This window comes from Scomber scombrus, chromosome 19, assembly GCF_963691925.1.
Source record: "Scomber scombrus chromosome 19, fScoSco1.1, whole genome shotgun sequence".
NCBI classification, from domain to species: domain Eukaryota; kingdom Metazoa; phylum Chordata; class Actinopteri; order Scombriformes; family Scombridae; genus Scomber; species Scomber scombrus.
The window spans coordinates 14,086,655-14,107,160 of record NC_084988.1 but is presented as its reverse complement, the minus strand read 5'-3'; the positions used below and the strand labels follow the sequence as shown (position 1 = coordinate 14,107,160).

General features: G+C 40.3%; 1 protein-coding gene across 1 annotated transcript in view; it reads right to left on the bottom strand.

Moving 5' to 3' along the window:
- asap2a (ArfGAP with SH3 domain, ankyrin repeat and PH domain 2a) overlaps positions 1–20,506 on the bottom strand; it is a 59,829-nt gene that overhangs the window by 10,855 nt on the left and 28,468 nt on the right. Inside the window, exons 3-17 of the mRNA XM_062440234.1 lie at positions 19,353–19,498; positions 17,460–17,534; positions 10,875–10,924; positions 7,764–7,893; positions 7,282–7,367; positions 7,130–7,205; positions 6,907–6,993; positions 6,420–6,428; positions 5,446–5,549; positions 4,762–4,831; positions 4,199–4,286; positions 2,700–2,748; positions 2,129–2,295; positions 714–847; positions 119–213 (exon numbers count right to left, since the gene is read on the bottom strand). Of these exons, the coding sequence (XP_062296218.1) occupies positions 119–213; positions 714–847; positions 2,129–2,295; positions 2,700–2,748; positions 4,199–4,286; positions 4,762–4,831; positions 5,446–5,549; positions 6,420–6,428; positions 6,907–6,993; positions 7,130–7,205; positions 7,282–7,367; positions 7,764–7,893; positions 10,875–10,924; positions 17,460–17,534; positions 19,353–19,498 (1,366 nt within the window). The remainder of the gene's footprint in view (positions 1–118; positions 214–713; positions 848–2,128; positions 2,296–2,699; positions 2,749–4,198; positions 4,287–4,761; positions 4,832–5,445; positions 5,550–6,419; positions 6,429–6,906; positions 6,994–7,129; positions 7,206–7,281; positions 7,368–7,763; positions 7,894–10,874; positions 10,925–17,459; positions 17,535–19,352; positions 19,499–20,506) is intronic.

Here is a 20,506-nt window from a genome sequence, read left to right as displayed (position 1 = left end):
TTATTATCATTACGTGTGAAGAGAGAGAGAGAGAGACGAGCGAGGAGTGGTGTGGGGGAGAGAGAAAGAGACAGAGTGAGATGCAGTGCAGAGGAGAGAGACTGAAGGGGTGACTTACATGTCACTGGCTGGGTTGGGTTTCACCACATTTTCAGCGCTTAAACAAGCTTCCATGATTTCATTAAAGCCTGCATTCCCCACATTCTTGGCCAGCTGTGGAGCACACGCACACACACACATACACACGTTATATGCCATTTTCTGTACCACATACGTTAATGTAAAAGTTCACCTCCATCAGGCTGCAGCAGATATCCTAAACGATGTGTGTGTGGAGTTTTATGAACTGCACAGTCTGACTGTGGCTAGTGCGACTGGCGTCTTAACACCGAGGGGAGCAATCATGACTGGAAGTGTTTAATCCCGACCCACCCGCAAGCAGTAAATCTCTATACTATACAGTGATTAGAAAAACCAAACAAAATCTAAGCTATTAGTTAAGCGTGGAGACTTCTAGAAATCTCAGAGAGAAGATCATTTCCCCCTGTCCTCATTCCCCTTTCACTTCATTCAGTCACCTTCCCCTCTCCTCCAGTTTTATCTCGCCTAAAAATCTCTTTACACGGAAAATCGATAGAGAGGAATGACTCAATCCCGGACAAAAAAACAGGGGACGTGATTTGGGGAGAAGACGGACGCCAGTAATGATTTACCAAGAGCTCTGAGGTGCTGAGTACATCCAGAGTGAGAGACTGGATCCTGGAGTAGTGGACTCCGAGCTCCCTGTGGATCCCTGAACATTCAATACAGGTGAGGATGCCCAGGTTGGTGGACAGCCATGTCGGGTCTGAAAAAAAAAGAAGAGTGATGAGAAAGTATAATAATTCAAAAAGCGAGATGAGGTAGAAGAGTATGAAGAGAGGTAAACGACATATGAGGGACAAGAGGGGGACTTGAATATGGGTGACGAACGGTCCTTGAGCAAAAAAAAAAAAAGCAATAGTAATTTCTGCAGCATGTGTGCCGACTTTGACGCGTCCTTTTGGAAAGCTGCTGTGGGCTCTGGAAATTTAATAACCGCCTGAAGGCTTTTTACTATCTCACAGCGCACCATGTCAGAGGAAAATGACCAAGCTGAACTGCAACCACGTCTGGCCTAGATATTGTGCAGTATGTTCATGTGTAGATATACTGTATGTGTATGTCATATAGAGTACGGTATGTAAAAGTATGCCGTGTCTGCGGGATGAATTTCACAGGACATGAGGAAAATGATTGAGGGACTCCATGTATGAGGATTTTAAAGTAGTGACAGTATATTTCCATGAATACAAGTCTGCAATAATATTTTATAATTTTCTGCACCAAGGACCATACCTGTGGTTTCACATGCCTTACAGTACTTTATAACTATGCATATTAAGTACCACACTTTCTCAAATCATATCACAAATATCTGCCAACATACTTCAAATAATCCATGGCTCCACTGGCTAGTTCTTCTGTGACAGCATGATAATGTATCATCATTGCATGTACTAAGAAGACAAACAATGTAACAAGCAGTGAGAGACGCAATCAAATTAGACTCACAGGTCAGTCTCTAAATGTTTAATTCATGGGGAATGAGGACAATCTGCCAGGTTTCCTTGTTAAAACTGGGTGGAAACAATTAAAGACGTTTTTAAAAGAAAACCTGCATTGCAGGACCAATATCAAGTCTTCATACTGGGACAACTACATGCAGTTTACTACAGAGGAGAAAGAGGAGTGGGGCATCATTTCCAGTAGGGTGTAGGTTTGTGAGTGGCTGTTTTCGCCACCGTTCAAGCAGCTACTGTGCATTTAGAACTTCAGTAGGCGGAGATCTCCAAATGTCTGGTATCACAAGACTACAATTAAATATACTTATCTCAAGCAAGTAATTCTCTACAAGTTTATTTTAATAACTAACTGAAATAAAATAGGAACCATCACTGCCTAAACAACCTGGTCTGCATTGTTAAAATGTGTACAATGACACATTAGATGATTCTAGTAAACCACACTCATTTAATGATCATAAAATTTGTTTTAAATCTGTGCTGTCAATCATTTCTGAGGTTCCCCATCCATCTTTGCCACTTACTCGGCGCTCCGCAGTCGCAGCATACGTCATTCCCTGTCATCCTCTTGACCTCGCCCAGGATCGCCTTGGTCAGCTCCTGCACGATGTTGTTCTCGCCGACATGCTGGTCGCCTTTGAAGGCCTGGTTCAACGCCTCTTCTTTACTGTTCTGTAGCACCGAGATCCAGCTGTGGGGAGGAGACGAGACAGGACAGGAGGGATGCCGAGTAAATATGAGTCAAGCAAAAGAAAAATGAGAATAATGACAAAGAGGAGGAGAGGTAAAGGGAGGAGAGGGAGAAAGTAGGTTGAGAGGTGGGAAAGAGAGCAGCTGAGACAGAAAGAATTTTTTTTTTTTTAAATGCTGGGAGTTTTAATAAAAGAAAAGGGAGACAAGTGAGAATGGAGTAAAATGCAATAAATTGGCAGGAGGTAGGGGGGTAAAGACAAGGCCAAGCGTCTGGCTGGGTGTGAGGTAGGAAGTGTGTGGAAAGTGGTCGAGGTGGTAAACAGGATGCACTTAGTTACAAGACTGAAAACACACACACACACACACACACACACACTCTCTCAAACACACACAGGCACTTACATCTGACAGTCCTGGTCGTCCTCGGCTTGAAAGTGATATGTTCTGTCATCTAAAACAAAAAGAAAAAAGGAAAGAAAAGAAAGAAAGAGGTGGGAGAGGAATGAAAAAGAGGGTATTTAAGTATTCTGCAGACAGGTCAAATTGAGAGTGAAGAATTGAACAGAAAACAACAAAAACAAATCTGATTCTGTCTTTAGATGTGAATCACTGACACATAACTATGAAGACTGTTTTTACACCACTGTATCCAAAGCAACAGAACTATGTTGCATCTCCGCTATCCAAAGCTTAACCTCTTCAACTCGAAGCAAGCATCTCTTCTCAGAGGAAAGAATGACCAAACCTTAAATATATAAAAATAACAGATCAAATTATAACATGCTGTCAAGTGCAGGAATAATTCATATGATAGAAACATGGACTTGACACTACGTTGTATGCAGGCACCGCGGTTCGTGCTCATTAAAGCAGGCGGACATCAGACAGTCAACAGGATGCTCACACAGAAGGGAAAAGTTTACTGTAGCTGTTTGATCAGAGGGAGACGTGGACGCTGGACACAGAGGAAGAGACAGAGCGTGGGACAAAGACAACATGCTGCCTGTGAGGACATCACAGCAGAGACATGTAGGGGAGGGTGGCACCACTCAAAAAGATTGTTGCATATTATGAAAGCAACACTGTGATCAGACAGGAACATTTCTATATTAGTGCCTAAGTGACATTCATTTGTTGCATGAAGACATTGTATTGTATGTAAAGTATCTCTTTCAGGTACAATGTTCCAGTAAAACAGCTTTTTTTGGTATTTTACAGAAATTATGCGATTAGAGGTGCACCCTGACAGTGAGAAACCTGTAAACATTGACTTTTCTTTGTTAGATTGACACTATTATAGAGAATATTTCACTTTACTATTAGCTCACTGTATGCAAGTCTCAATGAGAAAACAGACGATATAAACACAGTTTCCGTGAACTCCCGTCATACTGACACATTTCTATTGACATCTGATGTAAAAAGTGAAATGTCATTGATAGATTTATTTACATAAGATAAATGTCTCAGGTGAGTAATGGACAAATGAAGTTGCACAGTATAAACTGGTTTGGTGAGCTGCGACTGTGTTTAAGAATATTTGCCTAAGCAATTGAGAAAAAACTGTAAAAGCAAAACAGCTGCAAATCCTCTCTGCTGTTTAACAGATCAAGACTGGCTGCTGCTGGGATGAAAGCAGCTACTTAAAATAAGGCATTTGAGTACACAGATCTAACGTTTTAAGGACAGAGGATGTTGTATCTAAACCCCTTGATGCAAATGTGTATGATACTGGACTATATAAATAAAATTGACTTGACTTGAGTTATCATAGATTTAGGCAAGCAAAAAAAGAAAAAAAGAGGTGGGAAACAGTGGGCAAAGACAAAAGGATAAGGAAGGGTCCATATAAATTTGATAAAGAAAGTAGTAGAAGACATCAAAAAAAGAACTGAACTTACGGGATATGAGGTCAAAGCTCCTCTTTTCTTCAGGATTGTGTTTCACCTGGCAGGTGAGCAGGTTGAGTTTAGCTGGCGGCCGGTTAGCCTGCCAGAGAGAAAGACAAGGATAGAGAGGGAGGGAAATAACAACAACATAAGTAAGTGAGAGCGTTGCCTTTACAACATAACATAACAGAACGCAGATGGAGCCAAAGGAAACATCTGATAAGCTGCTCTGTGTGAGATGAACTGTGTTACCGAGGGGAGTCGACTGGTCCAGAGCTAAATCTTTATATGGGAACAAACAGAGTTCAAATTAAGGGAGACTGGGCTGAAGCGGCGTTGTGGGAAGAATGGTAATTTGTTAATGCAGCCTGCACTCTCTGCTGCTTGCTGTTAATATTTTCACAGCAAATGTTTATAGATAATAATCGGAAATTATCCAGGAGTCACTGACACTGTACTGAGTGTAAGATGGCAAAGACTAAATGACGCCGTTTTGTAACACATTGTTCCCGTCTTTTGCTCAGCTGTTTTTTTTTTAAGAGCAAAGAGAGAAAAATGAGGGTTTGTTTGCTTACAGTGCCGTGAGAGATGGTGAGGTATCCGTTCTTCGCTGTGCACTTTCTCTTCTGCCACACTTTCCTCAGCCTGCAACACACAGAGGGTAATAAGTGTGTCACTTACACTGTGGCACAGTGGACTCATACAGGTTCATACAGGGGACACATTTCATAAAATATTCATATGATCACATGGTTCAAGTGGGATTCCTCTTTATCATACAGAACACATGCATAGGTTATGACATCCAGACTGAGTGGTGTAGTATCTATAATGTATCTATAATTAAAGATTCTGCATCATTGGTTCAAAAGGTTAGTTGATTAATCAATCAACTGAAAATTAATCTCTGCAACCATTTTTAATTGGCTAAGTTAGTTTTTGAGCAAAAACACTCACCATTCCCTGGTTCCAGCTTCTCCAATGTGAGGCTTAGCTGCTTTTCTCTATTTTATATCATTGTAAACTAATTTGGACTTTGAAGCAATTTGAAGACCTTGACAATTTATTTAATTTGTTCATTAGTTGAAGCCCTAATTGGTTCAAATCTTTGCTTCACTTTCAAGTATGAAAGAAACTTTAATGTATCCATTACAAATTTAAAGCTCAGTACAAAAGACAAACTCACTTTGACACTTGTAATATACAATAATCTCCTACAATACCACATCAGATTTTTTAAAGTTATTTTAAAAACTCACCCGTCACTTTTCTTGTAGAGGTACCCGCTGCGCTCAGTGCCATGCTCCTTATTGCCCTGCGGCTGGTGCAGGCTATACGTGGTGCTCTGCCGCACCTGTGAATCCTGGGAAATTAAACAGACACCCAACAGAGAAAAACAAATCAGAGCTGTTCTAAAACGGCCAAAAACCAGGAGCTGCACATAGGATTTACAGATTGCTATTGCAGTCAAGCGGGATCTACACAGTTGTTAAATGGCTTTGATTTTCACTCTGCTTCTGGGTCACCTCCTCTGAGAATTTCAAGGCAAGTATGAACAACAACAGGAAGATTGCGGCTGTGAGTCTGTGTGCTTTTGGACACAAGGAGATTATAAATAAGAGCTTTTACACCTCTGAAATCAGGGTCTGCATTAGCAGATGTACAAATGTTTAGTCTGAAGTCATTTTGAGAGACACAAAAAACAAATCAAAAGCCCAGATTCATTTTTAGAAGATATCTTTTCAGCATCAGTTCATATCAGCTATAGCAGACATCTTTCAAATACTCAAGTTTGACTGCAAGGTAGCTCCCACACAAAAAAGACCAAACAAAGGCCAGGATTTTACACAAAATGTCATTTCCTGTCTGGAAACACCATGGGAAACAGCAAGGATGACTTCTGAAGGTCAGTGTCGATGCAGCTTTAATGAGTTTATTGGCGTTTGCTGTTATCAGCGGACACACACACAGCCAACAGGATAATCTTGGAAGAGCAGGGCTGTCTGCATCTTTTCTCATTGAACTAAAACAGTACAACCGACTTTAACCAAAGCACTGAGAAAATTCATATTCATATTCATATTTAAGCAAACATACAGATTATCTGCTGCCATAAAAAAAAAAAACAGAAAACAAACTGATCTACCAAAAAGCACTACAACTGAAATAACATCACAATGAATGATGCAAACAATCACAGAAAATGTTTCTTTTTTTCAAGAAATGAACTTACTCTCCTAGACTTGTTTCACAAAAGACGGAGGCAGCAGAGGAGAGAAGAAAACAATCTTCAGGTGAAACCAGGAGCTGCTGTAGTTAGCAGCATGTTTAATCATTCACTAAGCACAGGGCTGGGGTCACTTTCAATTCAGCTCAATTCATTCAGGTTTTGTTCTTAGACTTTTTAATACAGTTTGAATATGTATGTTTTACAAGACATGTGTTCATAAATCTGCTCCTGAATCAGTTGAAACATGGAGCTGTGGACCCGAACCCTGTGTGAGTCCGACATTAATAACAACAGTGTTATATGAATGTGTGTGTGTCCATGTGTGAGCTTTGTGCCGAAGGTTAGAGAGCTGTGAGGTTCAGAATTGCTGTAAATCAAATATAATCTGAATTTAGTGGACCTTTGTGGAAATAAAGGATGTTAAAATGTGATATTTGCCTGATGTGTTCATAGAGGAGCTTGTATGCATGTATTTGTGTTTGTGTGTTACCTCCTTCTGCTCCACCTGTAGCGCTGACTTGAGGACTTCTCGTAACTGAGTGAGCTGCTTCCTCTCCTCATCCTGCACCTGCTTTATCTGTTGTCAATGAAATATTGAGAAATGCGACAAAAAACAGGAGAGAGAAAAAGAAAGATGGAAAATATTTAATGTAAATCAGAGAGGTGTCAGAGCCAAATGAGGTAAAGAAAACAAGGTTTGCCGTCGTTCTCACCGTGTGCAGATCTGTGGCCAGTTTTTCTATGGAAGGCTTCAGGTTGTCTACAGCTTTCAAACCGTCCTGAAAGAAACTGAAGGAGAAGGAGAAGGTGAAGTTTTAGGTTTACTCTGAACCAAAGCACTTAATAAAATATGTGTATGTCTTACTTGCACTGTGCGTGGAAGTACTTGATGAGGTTCTGCAGCAAGTCCACTCCCTTCTTGATTTTGATCTCGTTGACTTTGAGGAGATACTGTAAACATGTGGAATACAGATCCGGTTAACACAGTGAGGCCAGGTTCAGTCAGAGGGAAAGGCAGCTCTCAAGTCTGTGAACTTTAATCGTGCTCTGTCTCGAACATATACACCCCTTTCATCTCATTCACTTCAAAGTAAAAATCTTTATCTTTCAAGTAAAGCTTCATTAAAGTGAAACAGACGATGCAAACATACCAACATGTTGTTTAAGGCTTTGTATTCCAAAAGAATATACAACAATTCTGAAATATCTAACTGTCGCCTCGACAAATGACATTTTCAGGATCTAGTCTAAAAATATCACCTTTTCATATTTTCTGTCAGGATGAAACAATATTTTATCACGTTTAATAGATTTTCTGAAAAAAAATAAGTCATTAGTCAAACTAACCTCACACATCTGCAGTTGGAAGAATCTCCTCTCCTTCTCCATCTCTTCTGCAATTTCCGCTCCACTGATTTCCGTCCTGATCATCCCATGCTGCCTCGCGTGCTCCTTCTTCTCCTTCTCTATCTTGGTGCTGGCAGGAAGTGACATCACAGGGGTCAAAGAGCACACCTCATCTCCGTGTTTTATTGTGTAAAATCAGCCCTACTGCTTCCTGGCAGATATTGGAGTGTCTTTGTGAGGGAAGCTGGCTGTCCCATAAGCTTATATATCCACCAATGTATTAATCATCCCTGACTTTCACCTCCTCTAACCTATGAAGTCAGAAATGTGTATCAGTGGTGTCAGTGTGTTTGTTAAGGTTAATTTCAGTAGTCCAGAACACTAAAAATGATGAGGGTTTTTTTTGTATGAATTAAGCTTTTCAGCCTCCCAGTCAGTGTCCCAGATTTCAGCCTTAACTGTCCCACATTAGGAAAGACACATAATCTGGGACAGTTTGGCACAAAGAACATCTTTGTATTTGCCATTTCTTCTCTGAGTGTGGTACCTGCATTCTCTTTTCTGATACGATTAGAAAAGAAATAAACTATTGGCTTCATATTAAAATATATTGTAGTAATATATAGTGCCAATTGCAGAAATTGTCCCACATTAGTCAAATGAACCCTACCCGGTTTGCTGCTTCACGTTTGGTGCTGCAGAGATACATGTGAAGACGGTAAGAAAAGGGTTTTTTGACAATGGACATGTCAATAGAACGTTTATAGTCTTTTCGGGTCTCAGATTCATCTCAGATTTTTAAAAGGCCTCAGCTTGTTTTAACCTTAAAGCTTGTTAGCAACATCATCACGTCTTATGTTATCAGACTTTACATTTCAGACAGTGAGAATGGCTTAACTCAGCAGTCAATGTGTTTTAGGTCAACTTTCAAATCCCAATGAGGGTAATCTATATCTATCTAATTTGTATACATAACTGATGTGCATTACGTGTATTTGGTTATGCGTATGTTATACTATGTTGGGAATGATAAAGTTACATACAGGTTTAGGACATTAATAGTCAGGGTTAGGATCAAGGAGGGCACAAGCAAATGTATTAGTGATTACAGAAATTTTGATTGGTGTAGCATGCCGGTGCTGGTTCTGGTAAAACCTTTCACATACCATGTTGGCTAACAGTTAGCATTCAGTGCTGATTTTACACAAAGACCATAAATTCTGCATACAGTGTCTTCCACAGGCAATCAAGAAAACACATCACACAAAAGGAAGGGAGGCACCAATCCATGCAAGAGGGCATTCTTTTCTATATGCTGTGTTTTTTTCTGATAGCATATTCCCTTCAAAAAGGATGCAGCAGTTTGTTCTCTCTTAGAAAGATGGGAACAATGTGTCGGTGTCTGATCATTTGCCGCAGTGCAGATGACGTTTGAGAGCTGTTCAGCCTGGTTCATGTTCATCCAAGATGAACTTCACTCCCTGATCCTAAGCTCTGTTCTGAGATATCTTGAGTACATTTTTAGACCACTAGAAATAAAAATATAAAAAGGCTTCTCCAAAACTCAGCATTAAGAAAGGGATATCAAGGCAATGTGAGTGCATGAGCCAGCTTTTAAAACATTTTCTTATGACATGAAATTGCAAACTTTTCTCTACATTTCTCCTCCACTGACCGGGCACTCCCTGTCATTGTGATTCATGATGTCACATCACTTTAAAAATTACTCACTTCTTACTGTTGGCTCAATGTGAAAACAAATAACTTTTTTTTAATACTAGAAACGAGAAATTTGGCATGTTCCCAAAGGCTGTGTTAATGTTATTTTACTGTATATACAGAGCAAATTGTCTTTGTTGGAAAACCAGAAATGAAAGACCTTTAAGACACAAATGGTGAGTTCTGACAGTCTTTAGTTTTTGTCATAAACTCACCATTTTGTCAGTGTGAACATGTCAAAATTTACATCATTGAGAGGCCCCTTCTGTCCTTTGTCAGCACATGAATCTTCAGCTCTGACAGCATTACAGCATCATCAGTGCTGCGTCTAATAGAGAGACATGTTAGCCGGGCTGTTTGGCCGCCAGCCAAACTGACAGTTGTTCGACTGATGATGGGACAGAGAATCTATTAACTTTCAGTCCAGTCAGCGGTAAAGATACTTGGATGAGGTTTTTCTACATGCATTCGGATTAAAGGAAAATGGTCTGACTTTAGTCATTAAATGAAGGATTAAACACACATTCCTGAATAAACAGCATTCAAAGTGAGACAATCCCCAACCTAGAGACTGAAAACAGCACTCAAACTCAGGAGTCAGACAAAGAGAGCTGGCAAACCAGTTTTGGGCAGCAGAAATCAATGTTTTAAAGACCAAATAATTCAATCTCTCTCTGTAAATTCAAAAATAGTCTGTTATTGTGAGAGTAAACAGCAGAGAGATCAGAGATTTGATCGCAGTACTGAAAAAACAGAGGATCACTGAGAAAGAACTCTATTGATGGCGGACCATCAATAGAGTCAAATCATAAGAATAGAGTGGGGCGGAGACGGTGAGTCATTTAGCATCCGGCTGAACTCTTGATGTCAGTACAAAATCTGTACTGTCTACTTGAAATGTTTGGAGAGAAGATGTATTACCCTTTTAGTAAAGAATGTCCTTTGCAGCTTGTAAAATATATGAAAGTGCTATAAAAAAAAAATTGTGTTTTTTTTCATGCACAGTCACAATGGTGTGTCAGTGTGGGGTGGAAAAGGTGACAGTGAGGGTGGTTATTCACATAATTGAGGATGTTTTGACAGATATTCACAGGGGGAGAGTGGTTAGTCAAGACAGTCACAAGTCAGACAGAGACAAGACACAAACTGCACATTTCAGTTCAACATACTGCCTCACACGTATGGATTTAATCAGCAAAATATGACTAGTTTGAAACTCTAAAATGATAAATCAATCTAATTATGACAATACAATCACAGGGTTTTACACATTGGGTTTAGGGTGTTGCACAATTGTAGCTAATTAACTGAAAAACCATCCACTGTCTGGTTTTATTTATGACAATTATTTCGACATGATCAGCTGCTGATTAGATAATTTTAATGTCTTACACTTTGGTTTCGTAGTCCTTCCAGGCTTTGTCAAAAGGCTTTTTCAGATCCTGTGAAAAAAAACAACACAAAAAAAGAAAGTTTAAATTGTTGACAACAGTCAGGAATAAGGCACTGAAATTGATTAGTTTACCAACACATAATTACTTTTGGAAAATTAAATGTTTTGATATGACAGAGAGCTTCACAACAGTTACTAAATGGGCCTTGTTTGTTTTGGCAACTACAATTTTCATAGCAAAGGCAAAAAATGGTAAACATCACACTTCCAGCCTGATGGAGATGGAGAAGATGTGATGATTGTGTCACCATGTTTTCACATTTTATGGTACAAATGATCAAAATCGAAAAATGTGCAGCACTACAGGAATACACTAAAATATACCAAATTAAGCAAAAAGAAAAACTGTGGTTAAACACTGATAAACAATGGGTGTAAATCAAGAGATTGCACACACACAAGAATGCAAACACACATCATTACAGCAAACAGGAAACACAAAGATATTCACTGTCATGATCGCGGTCAATGTTTACTGATCATCACATGCTCAGAGAGGTACTTTCCTTTATCGCTCACTATTGAGCAAAGTTACTGTGTGTGCCGGTGTGCAGCTCTTCACTATGTGAATCAGTAAGGTGAATCATCCTCCTCACAGATGCAGAGCAGCCCACAGCTGTCTCAGCAGGGAACTTGGTGAGGTTACGCTGGAGGTTTTTGGGAAGGCAGGAGGCACTGTGCGATTGCTTTTGGCATTCAGAACATGATTCCTCTGGTCACAGCGACGACAGGCAATGTTGATTTCTCATTGTCATCAGCGAGCTTTTAACAGCTGCGTGAGCAAAACGCTTGATTAAACAACATCCCCTACTGCTGCAGTGCTAATTAAACAGTGATTAGGACAAACAAAAGCAGACGTAACTGGGGCCAATTGACTGTGTCATTCCCTAAAAAACACGATTCAACAGAATTAATTGTTGCCTGATACAGGAACAAAGGTGCCAGATCAAATCTGCTCTACAGCATGCAACAATAACGAATAATCAAGAGAATTATGAAGCATTTAATTCAACTGTTCCCTTTGTAAATAAACACCAAAAAATAGAATAAGAACCTGCTGAATCACTGTGCTGATGGGAGGTTATCCAAAAAAAGAACCTAAAACCAATCCTAACATTTAAGTACTAAACGCTTAGGCAGCACTCCTGTCTGGCTTACTGTGCATTTCTGTACAAAAATGTGAAAAGCAAACATATTCTTGTTCGGTTGGTCGGATAGCTTATGGCTATAGTGCCATTGTTAGAGCTCCACAGAGGACTTTGATCCTGCTGTTGACCTCCACTTCAGCAGCAGAGGAGTGGCAGGCTCAACCTGTCAGCCCACAGGATCGGGGTCTGGTTCACTGGGCCAAGTCAAGGAGCACTCAGCCATTCACTCAACCAGCTCTAGGGCACAAACCACCAGAGGGAAGAGGGCATGAAAGACCATAAAAATACAAAGACAAGCTGAAAACCAAAGTGAAAGAGCGGGCCTGTGAAGAAAACAGCCAAAAAGAGAGAGAGGAGGAAGCGGCTCGAAGAAATGGCAAATAGCGTACTACAGGTCAAAAGAGAGCCAAAAAGAAAAGAGAGGGTAAGAGGAATGTCAGAACCAGAGAGAGGAGAAAAATTGTAACAATGGCTAAAAATACCAGACACAGGCATCTCTGGGCAGGGAAGGGCAGAGCATAATAGGCCAGGACAGAGGGCAAAACGCTCCCTCAGAGAGAGACGAGCTCTTAGCGCCCTGGTTCCCTTTCTGGCTGTGTCTAAAAGGACAGAGGAGGAATGTCATGCCCTTCACAACGGCCCCCATTCGCAAACTTATCACCTCCTACTACCTACTACCACACATGTCTGAGAATAGCAGCTCTGCTTACAAATTCCTCACACCTTTTCCCACTACTGTGCAACCAGTTATTAAGTTTGGTGTGATTTAGAAGAGGTTGTGCCAGTTTGGGTCAGTTCTTCTCTCTTCTCTCGTGGTATTTGGTCATGAGGATAGTTTTAATTTGATTTGCCCTGATTTTAAGATATCCCTCTATCTCCACTCCAATGCAATTTAGGCACATTTTTTTTGGTTCTCACAGCTTTGAAAGACTTATATTTCAAAGATTCAATGGCAATCTGTTTACAGAAAAACTTTTTCACATTATTCTGAGATCACACAATGCAGTATGTGTTTTTCCAGACATCTCTGTGTCAACAAAGCAAACATAGCAGCAATAATTTTCATCATGACATACTGTAGATGGTATAGTACATGTTGGACATTGCTCATCCAATCCAAGCAGCAACTACCACAGCTTGATGCTAAAGGCAAATATACTGATGTTAAAGTGCAATGCCAACAACAGCCACTGGATGCTCGCTACAAGTGGCTCCCATTCAAAAAAGGGTCAAGTTCTCTCTTGAAATACTAAGAGTCTTTATGATCTCAATTGCAATATTCATGCCAGGGACTGACTTCAATGTTCAACGGCCAACAACTTCCTCTACTGCTTCACCATATTTACAGTTGACAAGAGCGCTCTGTGCTTCTAAAGTATGGTTCAAAGTCGCAGAACAAGCTGTAAAAATTGTCAATTGACACTCAATCTGTTCTGTTGGAATGTTGTGAGGCGTCTCAAATGCTGTGTCAGTATTCTCTGACTATGATACACTACAAAAGACACAACAGAGACTTGTTTCTGTACCGGACGCCCCCAAATTTGTCAGATTTAATTGATGTAGTCTAGTCTCTGCATTACTCTCAACAGAACATAGAAAGTATTTCTTTAATAGAAAGTAGTTAGTATCCAGCAAAATGTATTGTCATGCCACAAATGCATATCCTCTGTATTTGGTACGTCAAAACTCTCAGACAGATATCTCTACACTTGGACTAATAAAACCAACATTATCTGTAAGTATGAAAGTGAAAAAATATGTTTTTAGTAACTTAATCTTCTATTGCGGCGGTTTGTAAATCCTTTGTTCAATTACTTTTCAAACTACTAATGCTGCGGATGTTCCAGGTGATAACGGAGCATGAAATATGCTAAGTAATGAGAAAACCTATGATCAGTGAACAGGAATCTGCTCTTATCTAAAATCTATAACAGGAAGCATGAGTGGGCGGTTGGGGTGTTCACGACCCACTGAACCACAATGAGGCGAGGCGCAGCTGGATTCATATGGCTCTGTCCGAAGGCATAAATCTCCTTCCTTACTCAAACACAGTCAAATCTACAGCATCCATCCAGACACTGTGATTGAATAGTGATAAGCTGATACTACTCATGGTGGGTTAGAAACACAGGAGTTGCTCACTGGTCAATGGGCAGAGGATGCAAGCATGACATCATTGCTGGCGTCCACTCTGAAAATCCACTGTTAGCAAAACGGTCTTGTGGACTCATCACTTTCCATTTTCCACTGACTGAGTGTGTGTGTGTGTGTGTGTGTGTGTGTGTGTGTGTATGTGTGTGTGTTTATCTTTAGCAATAACACTGCTGACCCATCCTCAGTCACTTTTGCTAGTAGTGCGAGTTGTTCAGTTAAGAGAAAAGCTTTTTACTATAATGCCCCACATGCAATACCTTCTTTCATGTTTCCTTTAGTTCATAAACTCTACAGAAAGCACTGTCAGTAACCTAAAAACGACAAGGTCATTTATTTATTTTTTGTGTGTTTTTTTTACACATGAAATCCCTTTTACTCTGTGTGGTGAAATGACCATGGAGTTAGATGAGCTGGAAAATTGATTGGTTTTTAGCTGAGTAACAGCGGTGACAGGTTGCTAGGTGGTAGCCCTCTAATCACAGAGCCATTAGCGGCTGCTTCCCTTGGGGGTTTAGTTCATTGCACTCATTGCCAAAGACAGCAGCGGCAGAATATTAACAAGCTTTGGAGAAACGGCAGCCACCAGAAAGCCATTAAATCCTGAGTTAAATCAAATGAAAGAGCTGGTGACTATTAAAGCTGACACACAGATGCATTCATTGTGGAGGATTTTAAGATAGACCCATCATTTTTTTAATCCACAATGAATGAAAATTATGAATTATATTTTTTAGAGTTATTTTATACATACACCATCTACCCATTTGCAATGAGATGTTAATTTTCATACCCCTGAAGATAGTTTTCCTCTTACTCTTATTACATCATCTCAATCTCCCTGCAGTCTAAACTGCCTGACATGCGGGTCTGGACTTCTTCCTGCTTCCCCATGTGCTCACAGGTACTTCCCCTGGGAGAGAGTGGGTGTAAAAGGAGCAGGATAACGACAGAGGAAGAAGATGATGATGAAAGGGAAGGGAGGGACAAGGGAAAAGCTTTGGGCTGTAGAGGTGAGCGACAGGCTGGAAGGAGGGTTAAACTGCCAGCAAAGACAAGAACTAATCCATCATTTCAGTTATTACTCCAACTGCCTTCTTTAGTTTTCTTTCCCTGACACTGAGGGCTTAATTTCTGGGGTTTCCTGGCATTATACCGGCGATGACATTTATATGCGTGTGTGTAAATGTGTGTGTGTGTGTCAAGAGGTGTAAAATAACCGGCAGCTCATTTGCCCCATGTCATTGGGGTAATGAGAATCATGCGAGGGCTAATGAGTAATAAGTGGCTAAGCTTTACAGATGTGACTGGCTGCCACTGCCAAGCAGGAAGCTGAGGGGTGTAGGTGGGGGGTGAAGAGCAGAGTGGAGGGGGCAAGGGCGAGAGGTAAAAGGGGGAGAGAGAGATGGTGGTGGAGTTAAGAGAGAGACAAGAACACAAGAAGGAAATGATGGAGCAGAAAAGCAGATAAAGGCTGAAAAGAAAAAACTGCACTTGAGAGATGCACAAAAGAGCAAGAGAAGAGAAAGGCCAAGAGGGGACAAACAGTCCAGAGGTCTAGACAAAGCCAAGTGGCTCAGGGTCATGGGGACAACTGGCGTTACTATAGTTACCGGCCTCATTAGAGCTGGCTTACTCGCATCATACCTTGGTGGCAACCACAGCCAGTCATGTGCCTGGAGAGTGAAAGTTCACAGGCCACTGTGGACAGTAACGAGTGCTGATTGCATTACAGAGCTGCAGAGACTGTTAACGAGTGACTGTCTGGGTTCAGTCCGGCTGCTGGATGCACATGACTGCCTGGCTGACTAACTAATGAGTTGCTTCACTACATGAAAGGTGGGGCACAATACTTTTTTGGCACCAATCAAAAAGTGTCCACAGCAGAGTATTAAAAACTGTCAAGTAGCAGCAGATTTAAATATTGTTCACCAAATCCCTGATCAGATAGTTACTGATTTACATAAAAAATGTGCCCGTTTGTTATATGCCTGATTGTGTTCAGATAGATAGATTAGATAAAAATGGGTTTATAGAAAAATGTTTATTTAAGTAAGCAATCAAATTGAATATTACGTTGACACTAGTATCAAAAAATGTCACACAATACTTTCAAAGCTAATTCAGGTAGTTATAGTTTATAGAAAGCAGACAGGTTTTAGGGAGTCTGGCTTGTTGGTCAACTTATATGAGTATGCATAGATCACTGCCAGAGTGTTTGCTCTCATGCATGCAGAGTGATTCTGGTCTCCATATAACACTTTTTCATACATTCTAGTTAGTGATCGCAGGCTCGGTTTTTACACTTGAGCATACATTACACTGAGTGATTGCAGAATTTGTGCTCAAGTTGAGTGATCGTAACCTCCTTACTGACAGTGCTGCAAAACTTCCATCAGGCTGAGTTATTGCAGGCATCAGGCTAATACTCAAACGCTCTCCCGTAAATGAAAGGTGAAATTTGTGATTCTTATTTTTTGGATTCTTAGATTAAGTAAAGTTAAGCTAGGAGTATTCTTGGACCTACTACTATGTCAACTATCTGGTCTCTAGCCAACCCCACTTTCACTTTTTAAGGGAAATAAAGGAAAGTGGCTTCAGGTAGATCAAAGCAGCATGTCATTAACCTTGTCAGGGTGACAGCAAGGCTTTAAGAATGGCAACTGCTTACTTCAAACAACTTTAAACCAGTTGGGTGTAAGAGTAGTTTAGACTCTAGTTACTGCTTCTGAGCCTTTCAGAGTCTTAATGACAGGTTCCCAGAAATGATAACACTTCACCCGAGATGAGACTATTGTTCAATGACTATTTCAAATTAATTTTATCCTTAGTGTGGGACTAGATTTAAGAAAGGAAACAAGCAAGGAAACAAGGCTTGGTTTTGTCTTTATTACTGGCTGGGTTTTGTGTCAATTAAACCGTTCCCTCATATAATAAAATGATCTACCAGAACAACCAGAAAATAGCTGATAATCATTTCTAACTACTGAATAAAACTCTCATATTTTACTGCATGCACCACGGTGTCAGCTGTAATATTAGTGAAGGACTGGAACAAATGATCTACTAATGGATGATTCAGCGCTTGCATCAGTTTAATGAAGATATGGTTCAGTCTCTTTCTTGCTGTATTTCCATAGAGTCACTGATGATTCAGCACAACACTCACAAAACTTCTGTTTAGTTGTGAAGTGACACAAGATCATGCTGTTGTCGCTGCCTTACCCCTTTGACTCCTTTCAGGTCTCCTTTCAGCAGGCTGTCCAGGGGAAAGGTGATGATGTTGTTCATGTTTTGGAACTGGAGAAGGTTGAGGAGAGAGACACACAAGAGTTGAGAGGTTACATCAGAGGATTTAAACCTGCTGGAGACTCAAAGTCAGGGGCACCCGACGCCACTGAGATGTAATCTTTTCAGTGTCCTGTGTGTGTGTTTCTGTGTGTGTGTGTGTGTGTGTGTGTGTGTGTGTGTGTGTGTGTGTGTGTGTGTGTGTGTGTGTATGTGTGTGTGTGTGTGTGTGTGTGTGTGTGTGTGTGTGTGTGTAGTGTCTCAGAGGGAGAAAGCGCTAAACCAGGGTGAAATGCATCTAGTTTTCTGTTCCTTAATCCTCAGTGTCTGGTGATGAGAGGATAAATGAGCTGAATGAGGAAATACACTGGATCTAAAGTCACTCTTAGGTCTAAAGGACCTTTCACACTTACTTTATTTGGTCAACACTTTTGGACTTTTCAGATCTGAACCAAAATTACAGGTGTGAAACATCCCCTGGACCATAGTCCAGACCATAGTTCATTTTGTTTCTACAGTGAAAACATTTTTTGGATGGTTTGGACATTCGGACCAATTACAGGAAGTTTCGAGACTCTCATCAGAACTGGAAAAAGGAAAAAATGAGCCACGGTAGCACATGGGAAGAGAAGGAATTAATTGAAAGATGGTCCTAAAACATTATAAAAAGTCAATTGTAAAAAACGTATACAAATGCAAAACTTTCCAGGTATTTTCTGAGAGGATGAGAGAAAGGATATGAGAGGAGTACAATGCCACCTGAAGATAAATAATGGTAAATAATAAGACTAAACTGGCAACAAAATGAATCTGTCATTCATTTTTCTAACAGCAATAGAAAGGCACCAAATTGACAACACGCCAACGTCAGACGCACACTCGTCTACAAACCAATCAATCTCAAGTATAGTGGCACGCAACCCATGACGACAGGATGTCATGTAAAGGTTTTTAGTGCGTTGGCATTATTGCAATGTGAACCCAAAACTTATCGGATAAAATGATGAAAATATTTTTTTAAATTGAATCTTGGCTTGGAAAAAAAGTAATAAATGTTCCTCACCACCATTAGCACACATTTTTAATCAGCTGAGAGCAACGATAACTATGGAATTTAACAGGATTAAAAAAATTATGCATTAAGAGAACAGTGCTTACTCGGTTTCTGAGTGATTCGGTGAAGGCCAGCCTCTGTGTGTAATGCTGCAAATGTATTCTAGGAAGCCGGAGCTTGCTAAAGCTTTTAGAGATTACATCTTCACATCCAGGTCAGACGGCAGCTCATATTTCTTTAATATAAGGCGTTGAGATAACGCGAATACAAAATCTCAAGCTCCTGGTCTCAGTGCGAGTTCATTCAGTGTCCAGGGGGAGCGACAGACCTCACATGATGGTGTCAAGTTTTCCTAATAAAGGTTTGGAATCCATACAAAAAGTAGCTTTAACAAAGCGGGATCCGGCTGATTTAGATCCAGAAGATATTTGCTGTTGAAGTGGCTCTTTGGCCATCTCAGTGGAAAACTAGACCTACCTCCTGAGGGCTTTAAGTGTGTGTGTGTGTGTGTGTGTGTGTGTGTGTGTGTGTGTGTGTGTGTGTGTGTGTGTGTGTGTGTGTGTGTGTGTGTGTGTGTGTGTGTGTGTGTGTGTGTGTGTGTGTGTGTGTGTGTGTGTGTGTGTGTGTGTGTGTGTGTGTGTAAGAGAACAAATACAGTGACTCAAGGGGATAGAGACAATTGGATGGAAATCTTTCCTTGTCCCAGAGGATTTTAATCTTACCAAATCCACACACACACACACACACACACACACACACACAGAGCATAGATTCACCAGGTTTTTGAAGAGTGCAGTGAGCTCCTTGGTGAAGACAGAGAACTTGAGGAAAGCTGAACCCAAGTCAGGATCATCTCTATATACACAGTTTTCTCCAAACTTCTCCAGAGCCTGTGTGTACTGCTCCTCGTTCTCCACGTGAGCTGGAAAAAACACAAACAAACAAGGTCAGCTTTGACAGGTACTGGGATCCAATCAAGGTCTTTCACTCTCTGGTAGTTAACCTCTGGGTATTAATAATGTATAGGTTTTTTTCCAGGATATTTGTCAGCAGAGGCAGTAAGCCACTGATTGAGCTGTTTGTCTTTAGGTTTTCTTTTCTCCCCAACACTGCAACATTCTGTTTATTTTATGAAGCAAACCAAGGTCATTAATCAATCAACCTGCAGAGATGAATCAGATCAGTTGTCATCCTGTTATCAATGCAGTTATTACCAGTGCCACACTCCTCTTTGTTAACATTATATTGTAGAAAAGTCTAATAATTTCAGGCGAAGAAGAGAGGCAGGAATCTTGTTATCTTCTTGTGTTAGATGCATTACTGAACAGAGCTGAAACTAAGTCCATTAATCATTTAGTTGGTCAACAGAAAACTAATTAACAACAATTCTAATAATCGATAAATCGCTGAAGTTGTTTATCGAGCAAAAATGGTAGACATTCTCTCTTCTGTGTTTTATATTGAATATCTCTGGGTTTTGGACTGTTGGTTGAATGAAACAAGCAATTTTAGGATGTCACCTTGGACTCTACAAAATGCCAGGAAATAGTGGAGTTTCAGACTAAATTATTTTTAAAAATTGAAAAATAATAAATAAATCGATAATCAAAATAATTATTAGGTATCCCATCATACACTCACAGACACACACACGTATGACAATAAAAAGAGAAAGATGCAAATGTAAAGCTGAGAGAGGAAGATGGTTATTTTAAATTTCACATTTACTTTTATACCTAATTTTGATGGCTATGACTTTTAAATCTCCACCTCCATTAGCCCCATTAACAACCTCACCCGTTGTAAGAGGATATTTTGATCTGTGGCTTAAATAAGATTTCAGTGAGGGAGATTATAACGTCACTCAGAGTAAGACAATGAAGAGAAAGTGGAAAAAAGGAAACATTAAAACAGGGAGAAAAAGAGAAAA